Source organism: Talpa occidentalis, unplaced genomic scaffold (assembly GCF_014898055.3).
Source record: "Talpa occidentalis isolate TD23 unplaced genomic scaffold, MPIMG_talOcc4v2.1 talOcc4.15, whole genome shotgun sequence".
Classification (NCBI taxonomy): Eukaryota; Metazoa; Chordata; class Mammalia; order Eulipotyphla; family Talpidae; genus Talpa; species Talpa occidentalis.
In genome coordinates this window covers 27478450-27492959 of record NW_023601543.1, presented here as the reverse complement: position 1 = coordinate 27492959, position 14510 = coordinate 27478450, and the positions used below count along the sequence as shown (strand labels likewise).

General features: G+C 38.6%; 1 protein-coding gene across 1 annotated transcript in view; it reads right to left on the bottom strand.

The window, feature by feature from the left end:
- The window catches only part of GUCY2F (guanylate cyclase 2F, retinal), a 98761-nt gene that overhangs the window by 50393 nt on the left and 33858 nt on the right, over nucleotides 1-14510 (bottom strand). Inside the window, exons 6-7 of the mRNA XM_037512086.1 lie at nucleotides 13707-13803; nucleotides 3178-3309 (exon numbers count right to left, since the gene is read on the bottom strand). Of these exons, the coding sequence (XP_037367983.1) occupies nucleotides 3178-3309; nucleotides 13707-13803 (229 nt within the window). The remainder of the gene's footprint in view (nucleotides 1-3177; nucleotides 3310-13706; nucleotides 13804-14510) is intronic.

The window sequence follows — 14510 nt, the reverse complement described above, 5'->3', positions numbered from 1 at the left end:
TCTCCCATACTTTATAAGCAAATTTTTATTGAGTCTGTCTGTGTCCTACTTCATGAGTAATGAGGGAATGGGAGGAAATGGGCAGTTTTATCTTCACCACACATGCATTATTTGTTTTGCTTTTTCTTTTAAGAGAAAGAATGATAAAATACTTCACTCATCATTCACTTTTTAATTAAGAGAAAGAAACATCAAACTCTATCCACTGAAGTTTTTAGAAGTAATTTAAAGTTCATCAGTTTCACACTAAGGTCCAGGTGTATTAACTAAAGAGTCAAGATAACTGGGTCCTAGAAATCACTCTGCCTTCAACTCAGGGATGACCTTGGAGTAGCCACTTAATCAAACTGAACCTCAGTTTCTCCATTGATAGAGTTGGACAGCTTAGATGATTTCTTAGGTCCTTTTCAGCTCTGCAGAGCTATGGTTACATGATTAGAAAAAGATGACTGGTGGAAAGGAGAGGGGTGGAGAGGGAGAGCTGCAGGGAATATAGTAGAAAGTGGAAAGAAGAGGGAGAAGGCTCTAGGAAAGAGATTAATGGGGAGCATGTGGGGCGGAGAGAGAGAAAAATGAGACAAGGAGGAAAACACAGGGAGAGACTGAGGGGCGGATGGAGTTAGAGAATGAAGAGGAAAGAGAAGTTCAGTGTGTTGGGGTTAACACTGTTGCCCACCTTGCCCCTAAACTATGGCTATGTGAACAGATGAAACGTTCCCAAGGCACCTGCCATTCTCAGCTCTTTCCCCTAGCAGATTGCTCATATGGTTTTCACATCTCAAAGAATATCTATGAATTAAGGGATGATTTTCATGTGCAGTTCTGAAGGTAATGCACCTATGTGTATAATCAAAATGTGAATTTGTGTCTATGTCGTACAATGTCATGAGACATCTTACGGAAGCCTCTCCTTTACCATTGGGTGTCTGTCACTCTAGGTGCATTATCTGGAACCTCCAGATCTTTCAATAATGGTTCTTATGAAAATTTTATGTATTTTAAACAGAAACTAGATGACAAATCTTCTATAAAACACTCCTGCTAGAGGACAATTTCAGAAGGTTCACTGAACCTCTTTCTTCTATCTGCTGATTTAATTAACTGGCATTCCCAGTCAAAGTCCTCTTCAGCCCTAGCCAGGTATTTTTCTAGTTTTGCACCCTGCCATCAGCCTAATCTTGACTTCACCAAGTAGTATTATTCTCACTAACACCCCCCTTGTATGCAGATAAAGGCCCTTTTTGGCCTACACAGTTCAGAAATACTCATAATCTGACTGGCCAACAGTCATTCTGGGAACTAACTCAACTCTTTGCCTCTTTCCAAAATGAAGAAATATCTGACATATTCTTAAAGGGTGGTTAGAGGTGTTTATTTTTTCCCTTCTCAGTTCTACACTATAACCTTCCAACTCTACCAAATAAAACATACCACAATTCAACACATAAATTCTTCCACAGAATAAGAGAATCATAGCATATCCAAACCAGAGGAGACCTTAGAGGTTTCTTAGTCCAGCAATTTTCAACTCTGGCTACACATATAGGGAAACTTTTAAAAATATCCACTCTAGGCCCTACTCACACCAACAGAACCAGAGGTTCTGGAGGTGGGGCCTGAACATGGTTATTTTTTTAGGTTCCCACAGAGATTCTAATGAGAAATCAGGATTAAGAATTTGTTTCAACTGCTCATTTTACAGATGAAAAACCTAGGAACTTTCTTGTGTTTTTGAGATTTACTTTGAAATCTTAGAGGTGTAATATATTTATAAAGCTATCAGCCCATTCTATTTGACATTGGAAAGCTATATGATTATCTTATCTTTGGTCTTTGAGAGAGCAGAGCTGTCAATTCCCCAATGCTCAAGTTTACATTTGAAGCAAATCTCCTCTTTGGTTAAATCAAGTCCAAAGCATGACCCAGAGTTTTCCTGCCATAAATTTAGGCCCAAGTACTTGGAAAAATATAGGCCAAACCAAAATTGGTGTTTTAGGCCCCAATCAATTATTTATCCAATGGTGAAGAGCATGCACTTGGAAAATCCAATATGGTGGACAACTTAAAAACTCATTCTGTGCTGTTTAGAACCTTCTTTGTGGATACATTTGAAGTTGAGAGTGTGTGCTGCTCTGGGACTATCTTCAAACAAAACAAGGGAAGCATACTGGGAAGGCCTCACTTAGGAGGGACACAAAGACAGTCTAGTTTCCCTTTTACCCCCTGCTTAACTCTTTCCTGCTGAGAAGAAACAGTTCATCCCTCCAACTGATGCAAGACTTGTTCTGGTTGCCAAGTTTCAGCATCTAGGAACAACGAGTAGGAGGTGGCCTTTTAAAGCTTGAAATGCAGTAACTTAAGTGAAATCAAAAGGATTTCTCTTTTACACAGCAAAAGGTACCTGTTACTCCAAGAGGCACTACAGGCTGAGGAAAAGAAGTAAAGAAAATATATATGTTTTAAAGGTTTATTTATTTATACATACAAGAGCTGGGGTACAGGCGACAGGTGCCGGGGGTGGGATTAGTGAGAGGACTCACCAGAGACAGAGTGGGCAGCAGAACAAGCAAATCTACTGAAATGCACTGCTGAAGGGAGCAGTAAGGGTGACAGGAGAGGTCTGCTGCACCATGTGGGTTGCTCCCTGGCCGGCCTGGGGATCAAACTCTTGCTGCTGCAGAGGCTGTGAATTGCTTCATAGTGCTGTGCTTAACCGCACTATGTGTTACAACACCGGGGAGGCCCAAGAATATATTTTAAAAGATTTCAATAATATCACAGGATAACAAATAAAGAACAACTAGAATCTGAAGGGAAGGATTTGCCCTGAATCCTATTCCCATAAATCTGTTGACTCAAGAAGTCTTTCCTTCTATTATAGCCATATCTTCTGGAATGAGTAACATGGTTATAAATAATGGGGTCTCACTGAGTTTTTTCCACATGTATATCAAATACCTGGAGTTTAAAGATTAATAAAGTTATAAGTAAGTCAATTAGTTGCCAAAGAAAATCCTTGTGAAAAGTGTCAACCAAATAAGTCCATAAGTGGATAAAAATTAACTGGAAATTCTTACCAAAAGCCTCAACATTTTTGCCCAAAAATTAAGTCCTAAGTCACTGTTTTATTTTGAAATCCAAAAAGGTAGCAGGTTAGATAGCTACTGGATAACCTACCTCATAAATTGCTATGTTGGAATTTTCATAGGTAGCTGGAGTTAGACTCCCTGAAGAAAAGGAGAGCCTTGGGGACCTCCCACTTTGGACCTCCGAGGTGATCTGGAAGCTTACACTGGCACGACTTCCTCTCTGTTAAAGGATTAGGAAAAAAGAAGTTAAAATCAAGTTTTCATGACTTAGGACAGAGCATTGAGCTATGGTGTAGACACTCATCTGTACTTACCTGTTTTTTTTTTTCTTTCTAAGAAAGTAGCTATATGAGTTGAATTTTGTAAACATGAGATAGATTAATTTTCCCTATCCTCCAGCAATTTTTGTTTTAGGTTTGGGCTGGTATCATACTGCACTTCCACATACTACAAAAGATAGGTAAAGTTTTGCAGGTAAGTCCATCTCCCAGAGAGGCTAGAATACCAGACTGGGGGGATAAGAAAAGAGGGGGGCAGAAGGACACCAATCATAATTTAACCTCATTTTATAGACAAGAAATGGACAAAAAAAGGTAAAATGAGTTTCCCAATTTCATACAGCTAGTCAGTGATTAAGTTATAGTGTTGTTTATAAAAGCCTAGCTTTTTTTGATATAACTCCATAGCAGAGCTAGGACAGAACACTACCTTCCTGAATCTCAGTCCTGGCTTTTTGTTACACCATCCTGAATGGAATCCTTTTTTTTTTTTTTTTTTTTTTTTTTGCAAGCAACATTAATAGCAGAAGTTATCCCAGAAAGCAGTGAGACAGTAGAGGGTGAGCAAATCATCTGTGATTTATGTTCTGTTTATGCTTAAACAGTACAAATTACTTATTCCTCCCTCGATTTGTTAGCCTATACACTTAGGTCTTATAAGAAAGGCTAAGAACTGATTAACATTCAATGATGAGAGGAAGGGTTATCTGCAATCTGTATTAGCCTTGAAAATTGAACTTCTTTATCTTCAACTGGACCTGCAGACTTATTTCACATGAAGAAATCATAAATCAAGATTCAGCAATTCAGAGCTAGCAATTACATTTGTTATGGTCTAGGACAGCTCCTACACCCAAATCCAACACCCTCATTTTACAGTGAGAAATCAGAGACCTATATAGGTATATAGACACTGGAAGAAAGATGCAGATGTTACATTTCCTGGTGTTGTATTCTTTCTACCACATCATGCTTTACTTCATGTTGTTTGCCAATACAAATTCATCTTAAGCACTTTCACATATTCTGCCCTTAATGGTCTTTGAAGAACTGAGGATCACTTGTTGACTTATCCCTGAATTAAACTCATTCTATCAAGACAAGACTATCACAATCAAATCTCCAAGGTAACAGCCCTTAATGTGTTGACATCCCAACAGCTGAAGATTTAGACAAGGTGTAAAACTTGACTCTTCACATAACCCTTGAATCAACCTGAACTCTCCTCAACAAAGCAAGGCTAGGGAGTAATCTACTTTTCTTTCATTCTTTATTTTTATATCACAGCAGGAGCACCTAGATTGGTATATTGAAATATAGACCTCTCTATAAATGGTAAAGAGAAAGCAAGAGAATCTGCCAAAATCCACATACATTTGAGCTTCAGTTTCACTTTCTTCTAAAAACTTCCTTTCCTAACCTAACTTCTACTGATCTGCCAGTTTTTCTAGACTGAATTAATTTTATATTCACCAAGAGTTTATATTTTCAGACATTCCATTTGGATGGAATTCTTGGCTTGCTTCTTGACTGATTAGACACAGGCAGTTGCAAGTTTGAGACGACTACACAGAAATTAAGAAAAATAAATGTTTCCCCTATATTTTCCCATCAGAACCCCTCATGTAAGTTAAGTGCCAAAAGGGATCTAAAGACCAATAGCTATGTTCTAGAGTAAAGCTATCTTTTTCCATTTTGACCAAAATAATAAAATATAAAAAGAACACTCCCTAAAAGGCTATCAATCCCTGTTACTACTATTCATTTTCTCACTCGCATGGTGAAAAGTGGTGATTGTTTTTTCACTCTTCTTATTTCAATATTTAGGCAGAACTAAAAGGAAAGATCTATCATTGTGAACAAGATTTTAAGACTCTGGGCAGTTTGGTTTCCAGAAAGCAGCACTGCTTTGCTATTGATTGTGATTTTGTGAGAATTGGTGTTTTAGTAACTCAAATATGGTTTGTGTCTTAGTGGGAGAGGAAGGAGACATGGATGGAGACTCTATAGACTTGACTAGACTATTGCAAGGTTTATACAAAGAAATAGTAATATTATTATGAATAATAAACAATACTAAATGTGAATTACCTTTATTCTCTTGACACTTTAGAATCAAAACATTTGAGCAATTGATATGATCTGTCATTTTGATATGAATAATACCAAAGATGTAAGGATTTTTTAAATTTATTTATGCATACATTAACTGGGGTGTAAGTCAGAGGTATGGGGATGGGGGGTAAGAGACTTCACCAGAAAGAGTGGGGAGCAGAACAGGCAGATCTACTAAAATCCACTGCTGAAGGGAGCAGCGGGCGAGGCAGGAGAGGTCTGATGTGCCATGTGGTTGCTCCCAGCAGGCTGGGGATTGAACTTATGCTGCAGTGGCTGGCGCTAGCTTGATAGTGCTGTCTTTTACCCCTGTGCCACCGGGGAGGCCCAGATGTAGGGGTTTTTTAAATATGCTTATTGCACCAAAAGCAGACAGGGACGTCACCAAAAAAAAAAAAGAAGAAGAAGAAGAAAAGAAAAGAAAAGAAAACTACCAACAAATATCTCTAATGAAGATAGATGCGAAAATCTTCACAAACCAAATTTAACAATACATTAAAATAATGATAGATCATGAACAAGTAGGATTTATTCCAGGGACATAAGAATGTTCATCAGAAATTTATCAATGTGTTTGCTGCAACATGGATGGAGCTGGAAGGGATCATGCTCAGCGAAATCAACCAGAAAGAAAAGAAAAAGAAAAAAATACTGGATGGTCTCACTCATAGCAGGAATCTAGAAAACCTAAATAAGGGGCAAAGAAAAAGACTATAATAAAGAAAAATCAAAATCAACAAGCAACTATAAATCAGAGACACACTACAGGATGGGGGGAGAGGAGAGAAGGGATTAGGGTCAAAATAAGGGGGGTGGAATTGTATGGAGAATATAACCAAAATGAGGGCCTCCCCTGGTGGCACAAGCGGTTGAGGGCCACGCTATGAATCTGTCCGCAGCCTCTGCAGCGCTAGTTGGATGCCGGCCGGCCGGCCAGTGAGGGTCCCACACGGCGCGGCAGACCTCTCCTGTCGCGCTCGCTGCTGCTCCCCTCAGCAGTGTATTTCGTCAGTCTGCCTGTTCTGTCCCCCGCTCTGTCTCTGGTGAATCCTCTCACCCTCCCGCGCCTCTGGCCTGTACCCCGGTTCTTGTATAAATAAATAAATAAATCTAAAAAAAAAGAATATAACCAAAGTGAAAATGCATACATTGTGCAAAAATGAAAAATGATGTAAGAATTATATAAAATAAAACATATTAAATAAAAAGTAAAAAAACTTATCAGTGTAATTCACTACATCAACAGAAGGAAAGATAAAAGTCATATGATCATATCAGTAGATGCAGAGAAAATATTTAATAAGCTTAATCATTGATTTATGCCAAAAATTCAAAAAAGGGCCAAGGGTACATAGGGATGGTGGGAGGGGAATAAATAGAAATATATTTTTTTAACTTGATCCATCTCAACTTACAATTTTTGAGTTAACTGTTTCTAAATATCCAGATAACAAGTATATGCTTCAAAGAAATGTAAAAATAAAAGCAATTTACTTTATATATATTTTTAAACATCTTTTTGAATTTTTTCACAGTATAGGATTTCTCCCCTCAGCTGTGGTCACCATCATTTTCCCACCACCAAATTGCCCACAGCCCTCCACCACAGTCCACCAGCTTTCCTCTACCTGGTTCTCTATTCTCCCTCCCCCTCCTCCTCCCCAATTTTACTTTATACAAAAAGGCCCAGTTAGTTAGTTCTGCTAACTTATCACTTATCAATTTTGATCAAGTCAATGAACACCAAAAAAAAAGTAGTGTGAGATTGTCTGCTTCTAGTGGATCCCTAGGGTGACCTTATATACAAGCTTGCTCAAGGCAGTCTCAGTTTTCATATGTGTTGCTAGAATCTTATTTAGTAAGAGTCTCCTTTCACTCTCAAAAATGTACAAGTTTGGATAATATATTATAGATTGACTATACAGAAAGGAAAGTCATCTTACTAGGAATGTATAAATGGCCAGAGTTTAGGGAGCATTTGGCATATGAAGATTTTTAGTGTCAGGAATCCCAGAAACAGTTGAGTAAAGGGGGTTATTGAGAATATAGGGTTTCTTGCTGATTCAAAAAAATTCCAAAAAGTGGGAATAAAAGGAACATGCTTCAACATAATAAAGGCCATTCATGACAAACCTACAGACAACATCATACCAAGTGTCAAGAAACTGAAAGTGTTTCCTCTAAGATCAGATACAAGGTAAGCATGTCCACTTTCACCACTACTACTCAACATAGTATTGGAAGCCCTAGCTACAGCAATGATGCAAGAGAAAAATACAAAAAGTACAAATTGGGAAAGAAGTAAAACTATCACTATTTGCAGATGACATGACAATATACATAGGAAACCCTGAAAACTCCACTAGCGGGTCTCCCTGGTGACGCAAGGGGTTAAGCACTACACTATGAAGCATTGTGCAAAAATGAAAAATGACAGCCTCTGCAGCACGAGTTCGATCCCTGGCTGGCCGGGGAGAAACCCACATGGTACAACAGACCTCTCCTGTCTCGCCTGCTGCTCTCCTCAGCAGTATATTTCAGTAGATCCGCCTGTACTGTTCCCCACTCTGTCTCTGGTGAATCCTCTCTTCTCCCACACCTCTGGCCTGTACCCTAGTTCTTGTATGCATAAATAAATAAATCTTTTAAAAAAAACTCTACTAGCAAAATTTTATAAACAGAATAGTAATATGGCAAGCTAAAAAATTAATACACAAAAATCAGTTGCATTTCTATATGGAAACAATGAACTGGAAGAGAAAGAAATCAAGAAAACAATCCTATTTACTATCACATCAAAAAGAATTGAATACCTATGAATAAACTTAACCAAGTAGTTAAAGGACCTGTACAATGAAAACTATATATATTATAAGAAATAGACAAAAGAACGAAATGGAACGATAATCCCTTCTCATGAATTGGAAGAAGTAATATTGTTGAAATGGCAATCTCACCCAAAGCAATATATATCTAACAAATGAAACCCCTTTCAAAGTTTCAATGGCATTTTTCAAAGAAATAGAACAAACATTACTGAAATTTATATGGAGCCACAAAAACCCTGCATACAAAAAATAATCCTAACAAAAAGAAGAATCACGCTCATACTCCCAAACTTCAAACTGTTCTACAAAACTACAGTAATCAAAACAATACGGTACTGGAATAAAAATAGCCAAGCCATGGAAACAACCTAAGTGCCCAAGGACAGAGGAGTAGATTAAGATGATAAAGACACACACACACAAACACACACACACACACACACAATGAAATACAACCCAGTGATTAAAAAAAAAAAGATGAACTCTTGCCATTTATGACAACATGTGGATCATGTTAAGCAAAATAAGTCAGAAGGAGAAAGACAAATACCAAATGATTTCACTCAAATGAGATACATAGAGAAACAGAACAAAGAAACAGACAAAACCCAAACCAACCAAACCCTAGAAATTTTTTTTTAAAGATTTATTTATTTATACAATCACTGGGTACAGTCAGAACCGCAGGAGGGTGAGAGAATTCACCAGAGCCAGAGTGGGGAACAGAACAGGCAGACTGACGAAATACACTGCTGAGGGGAGCAGCGGGTGCAGCAGGAGAGGTCTGTCGTGCCATGTGGGACCCTCACCAGGGGCCAGGGATCAAACCGGCACTGCACAGGCTGCGGGCAGCTTCGCAGCCCAGCGCTCAACCGCTGCACCACCAGGGGAGGCCCCAAACCCTGGAAATCTTATGGTAGAACTGAAGCTACCAGAAGGGAAGGATGGGGAGTAGGGAGCAAAGTGTAAAAGGAGTACAATGGACTGTGGTGAAGGAATATGGGTGCCATGGTGGTACATGTGGTATGGTAACATAAATCTGCAGAGGTATGAGTTTATACCTCTGAATCATATTGTGTTTTATAGCAATGTTACCACAATAAAAAATTATTAAATACATGTTTTTTACTTTTGACCCAAACTTTATGATATGTTGCTACATTTAAACAAATGCCACCTGATTTTACTACTACCCATTGCTCATATATGAATAAAGGATTTTTGCCACAGAATTGAATACTTGCTTTCTTAGTACTGGATTATATATTGGGATTGCTTCAGAACTTGTTCTTCAGTACCTGCCCTTTCTACTTGAACTGGGAAATTGCATACAAAGCATATAGAGTATGGCAGATCCAGATAAAATCTACCTCCATGTATCCTACAGTTCTCTGGTGGTTTCAAATATAGAGGCTAACATCAATATATTTTTTATGGAATGAGGGTGGAATGTAGCTTTCAGTCACAGTGATAATTTTTGACATTCAGCAATACATTTCCAGGAACATGATATCAACCTTACAAAAGGATCTGATGATTTTAAAAAGAGTTGGGGTTGTAATTGCGATTTAAACCAAACAGCTGAACATTAAATTTGGTTTTAACTGCATGGAGTCTTACTATGTAAATCCATTTTTCCATTGTCCCCAGTCAACTAGATAAAGTATACCTGAATAGTGGCACATTTGGGCAAATGATCAGTTTGGTAGCAGAGATAACAATACTCAGGCCTGATACACTAGTGTAGCAAAAGTAAATAGCACGTGGAGACAATAGGCTGTGTTTACATTCCCTCCTTACATCCTGTCAGCTGACCATACTAGACTTTGCAAAGACAGTTATCTTTATGTTGGCCACATAGACTGGCACAAAGTGGCACAATCACCCATTACTAGCTACATTAGACGATGATTTGCTTAGTCCAATGTAATAGCCAAACTTTGAATTTCATTTTATATACTGACATATTCCCCCTTCCCCAACTTCAGGGAGGGAAGCCTGCTATTGCAGCTGGGGGCTCCTATGGTCTTCTATACTTCCCATTTTGAGCTGCATTTCCTCCCCAGTACGTGCCCCTGACTTACTCTGGATCCTCTGGGGATGAAAAGGGTGCTGTAAGAAGAGTTAGAGAGTGAGAAGTGCTGCTCAATAGGACCTGTCATGATCAAATATTATTGACTTTTTGGGTTTGGTGACAGATTGACACTCCCATATTGGGGCTCAACCACCATTCCTTTAACACAATTGATGCTCATTCAAATTGGACTCTTACTATTCCGGCTCAATGTATGACCTTTCTTGGAGTTGTCTTCCTGATCAGCTCCCAGGAGGACGTGTTAGGTTGAATTTTTTATAATATGATATATTCTTGTATGTTTCTCCAAGATCCATGTGGAATCCAAAGGAAACTCCAAAGATCCTTTCCAGTAGTCATCTCTCCTACTTCTCTTCTGAGTTGCCAGCACATCACTGCCTCTCTCTGTTGGGTTTGTCACAGTTTGGAACTAGTGCCAGTCTCTGTTCTTTTAGATCCCATATCAAGTGCTTCAATTGTAATTTTGAAGCTTCCTGTGGATAAAAGGATGCATGCCATTTCCCGTAGGGGCAGTACTAATGCTTAACATTTTTTCAGAGATCCATTCTTCTAGGTCTCTTTAACCTCAGGATTTTTCACCCTTGAGGTGGATGTTGAATGAAGAACTGCAAATATGATTTCTGCAACATTGTCTTTGCAAGTCCTGCATTAGTGGGCTAACATCACATTTCACAATGTGTTATTAGGAAGAATCCCATCCTGACTCCTGTTAACTCTTCTATTTGAGGTGCAAGTAAATCACATGGGAACCTGCCTTGTCTGCCATGCAGGGGATTTCAGAATAGATCATGGAAGGAAAGAGCTTTGAAAACTATAAAATCCTAAAGAAATGTTGGACATTATACTTAACATTATCTTTTTAATGCAAATTAGAAAATATGAATGTATAAAATGTTTTTATCCTTTTAGCCTTTAAAATCAACTTGATGAGGGCCTCTCCTGGTGGTGCAGCGGTTGAGCGCTGGGCTGCAAAGCTGCCTTCAGCCTCTGCAGCGCCGGTTCGATCCCTGGGCTGCCGGCAAGGGTCCCACATGGTGCGCCAGACCCCTCCTGCCATGCCCGCTGCTCCCATCAGCAATGTATTTCGTCAGTCTGTCTGTTCTGCTCCTTTCTGGCTCTGGTGAATTCTCTCACCCTTCCGCGTTTCTGACTGTACCTGTTAGGGGGAAAGGATGTCCTGAGCTAATCCCATACAGGCTTTGTGGACCCCACCCCCACTCCAGACCAAAGTCATCAAGCTCCCTGAGCTTCCTCATTTGCCCTTCCCTTGTAAATAAACCTTTTATTAACCTTTCGCGTGTGCCTGCAGTAGAGCATTGATAAGTCCTTTTAAGCGCACGGGTGAGGACCCACAGTCAGGCACCCTGTTTTGTATCGGGGCTGCCCTATAACATACCCAGTGCTTGTATAAATAAATAAATAAATCTTTTTTTTAAAAAAAAAGGCAACTTGCTGAATCTTTAGTGAATATTGACTGGTGTTTTGGGCCTTTGAGGCAATTCATTAGTAAACGGTCATTTCCAAGATCTGCCAGGTTTTACTCACATGTGTCTTTATGAGAAACTTTGCTTTTCATGAAGATGGCACTAAAAGCAAAGAAGGAAACCCCAGCCCCTCACAAAGCAAAAGCAAAAGTTTGAAGGCCAAGAAACAGTGTTGAAAGCAGTCTATAGTCACACAAAGAAAGTCTGCACGTCACCCACCTTCGATAGGTCCAAGACATTGAGACTCCAAAGGCAACCTAAATATCCTTGGAAGAGCACACCCAGGGGAAACAAGCTCAACCGCCAAATCATCACCAAGTTCCCCCTGACCACAGAGTCATACATGAAGAGGATAGGACACAACAGCACAATTGTGTTCATCCCCACACATTCCTTTTTCCATGCTTTGGTTTATATTCTGTTTTCTCTGCCTGTGATTGGTACGGGCCAGCAGCTAATTGATGCATATAAGACTGTAGACAGCGATGGGAACTCTCTTCCAAAAAAGGTCAACTACTACTTAGTTCCAGCTCATTACCACAATGATATCCAATTTTTACAGAACACCCAGAAATCCAGATTTTTGTGTGTAATCACACAATTTCAAAATTTTAGCTACTATTTTTTTTATAATTGTGAGAGTCAAACAAAAGAGGTTATCAGTTTGTGATCTGTGACCTAGACAAAGCCTATTTTTGGTTCTTTAATACACACTTTTGGTGTCAGCTCTCTGAAAAGCTTCCCTCCACTGATCTGCCTCCTCTGAAGTTCTACCCTATTTCTAATATCTTTTGTGCAATATGGCATCAATCAGTTTTCTCGTGTGGTATAATCTGTTTCTCTGACTTGACTGTAATCCTTTTGAAGGCAGGGACTACATCTTCCACGAAGCCTAACCCAGGGACATAGTCATAGGCATTCGATGAAGATTACCATTTACAACAGTCACAGGCAGAAGAAAACTCCAGTGAAACTCAACACTCCCTGGTTGATTTATTCACTAAACTTTTACAAGCACTTATTATCTTATCAGCACCGTATCAGGTGCTATGGGATAACATTTAAAAAATTATATATGTGTGTGTGTTTGTGTGTGTGTGTATATCTGTACCTTTGAGAAGTTAGCAATCAGAGGTTAAGTCCAATGTGCAAAGAAGGGTTATGAGTATTCAAAACTACACTATTGTCCAAAGTGTACTGCATTCACTTCCATAAAACTGTTCTAAGGCATTACTATCTAACAGAAATATAACTTGAACCACACATACGTTAATTTCTAGCAGTCACATTAAAGACATAAAAAGAAACGTGAGATTAATTTTAATACATTTTATTTAAGCCTATTTAACCAAATATTTCATTTTGACATGTAATTAAGCTTTTAAGTTATTTTATTATTTTATAGCTTTCCTGTTACATAATACTAGGTATTAAGTATCTTTTTTTAACTATGAAATTAATGCAAACAACATAAAAATGACCTTTTGCAAAATGTTTTTTCACATTTTAAACAACAGAAACATACAAAGGATTACACCTATGTAATATCAACTTTTGATTATGTTCCTAACAAGAAAAAACGTTATTTATACAAATAAACATATAATCTAAAACATAATCTAAAAATAATTTATAGTTAAATAATTTGAAAGAGCTATTTGACATGTTTTTGTATTAAATCTTCTAAATCCAGTGTGTATTTTTTTTCTTACAGCACCTCTTAGTTCAGACTAACCACATGTCAAGTGCTCAGTCATCACTCGTGATTGGTGGATCCTGTTTGGGGACAGTGCCACAGAGAAAGAGTCAGTCCTTACCTTACTGGCAAAATGAGGATTGATAAATGTCATATCCTCCAATGTCAGCAGAATTCTGTTGGGTCCTTTAATCAACTGAATTTTATTTATACGATGTCTGAAACAAGCATAAAATCAGAGTTACTGGGGGCTGGATGTTTTGCCGATCCACGTTTAGTTTTCCTAAGATAGAAAAAGAATATACAAAATAATCAAGAAAAGAACTGCATATGGAGCCCACAGCAAACCTGGTCCATACAACTTGCGGAGTTACAAAGATGAAAGCAGAAAAATGAAAACACTCTTGAAATAGCATCAAGGGAGGAGTGAGTGGGCGCGTGGGGATAGTATCTCAGACTAATAAAACGGTGATCCCACATCAGGGGCACATTCAAAACAACACCTCTGAATACTTTTAAAGAACGCAACACCCTCACGCATATGCCATAGTAAATATCCTAGTAATACCAGGGCCAAGAATCATTAATCTCCTCTTTATAGAAACAAAAACACATTAAAGAAACAAAACAAAATTAAGCAAATTGTGTGAGATCCCCTAGCCTGAGGCAGAGCCTGCACTCAAATCCTTGCAAGGTCTCTGGCAGTAGGCCCAGATTTCTGCCCACAAGACCACTTGTCTTGCAAAGTTGCATCTCTCCGTTGCCAAAGCAACAGGTTGAAAGTGGAAAAATTCAATCAGTTGGTTGCTTTGTTTACATGATTCCAAACAAGTGGGCTGACTGGATTTTTTTTTTCTTTTACTGAATTGGTCTCTTGTCTGAGCATTACATAGACACAGTTTAGACCTGATTCTTTCCAAACATG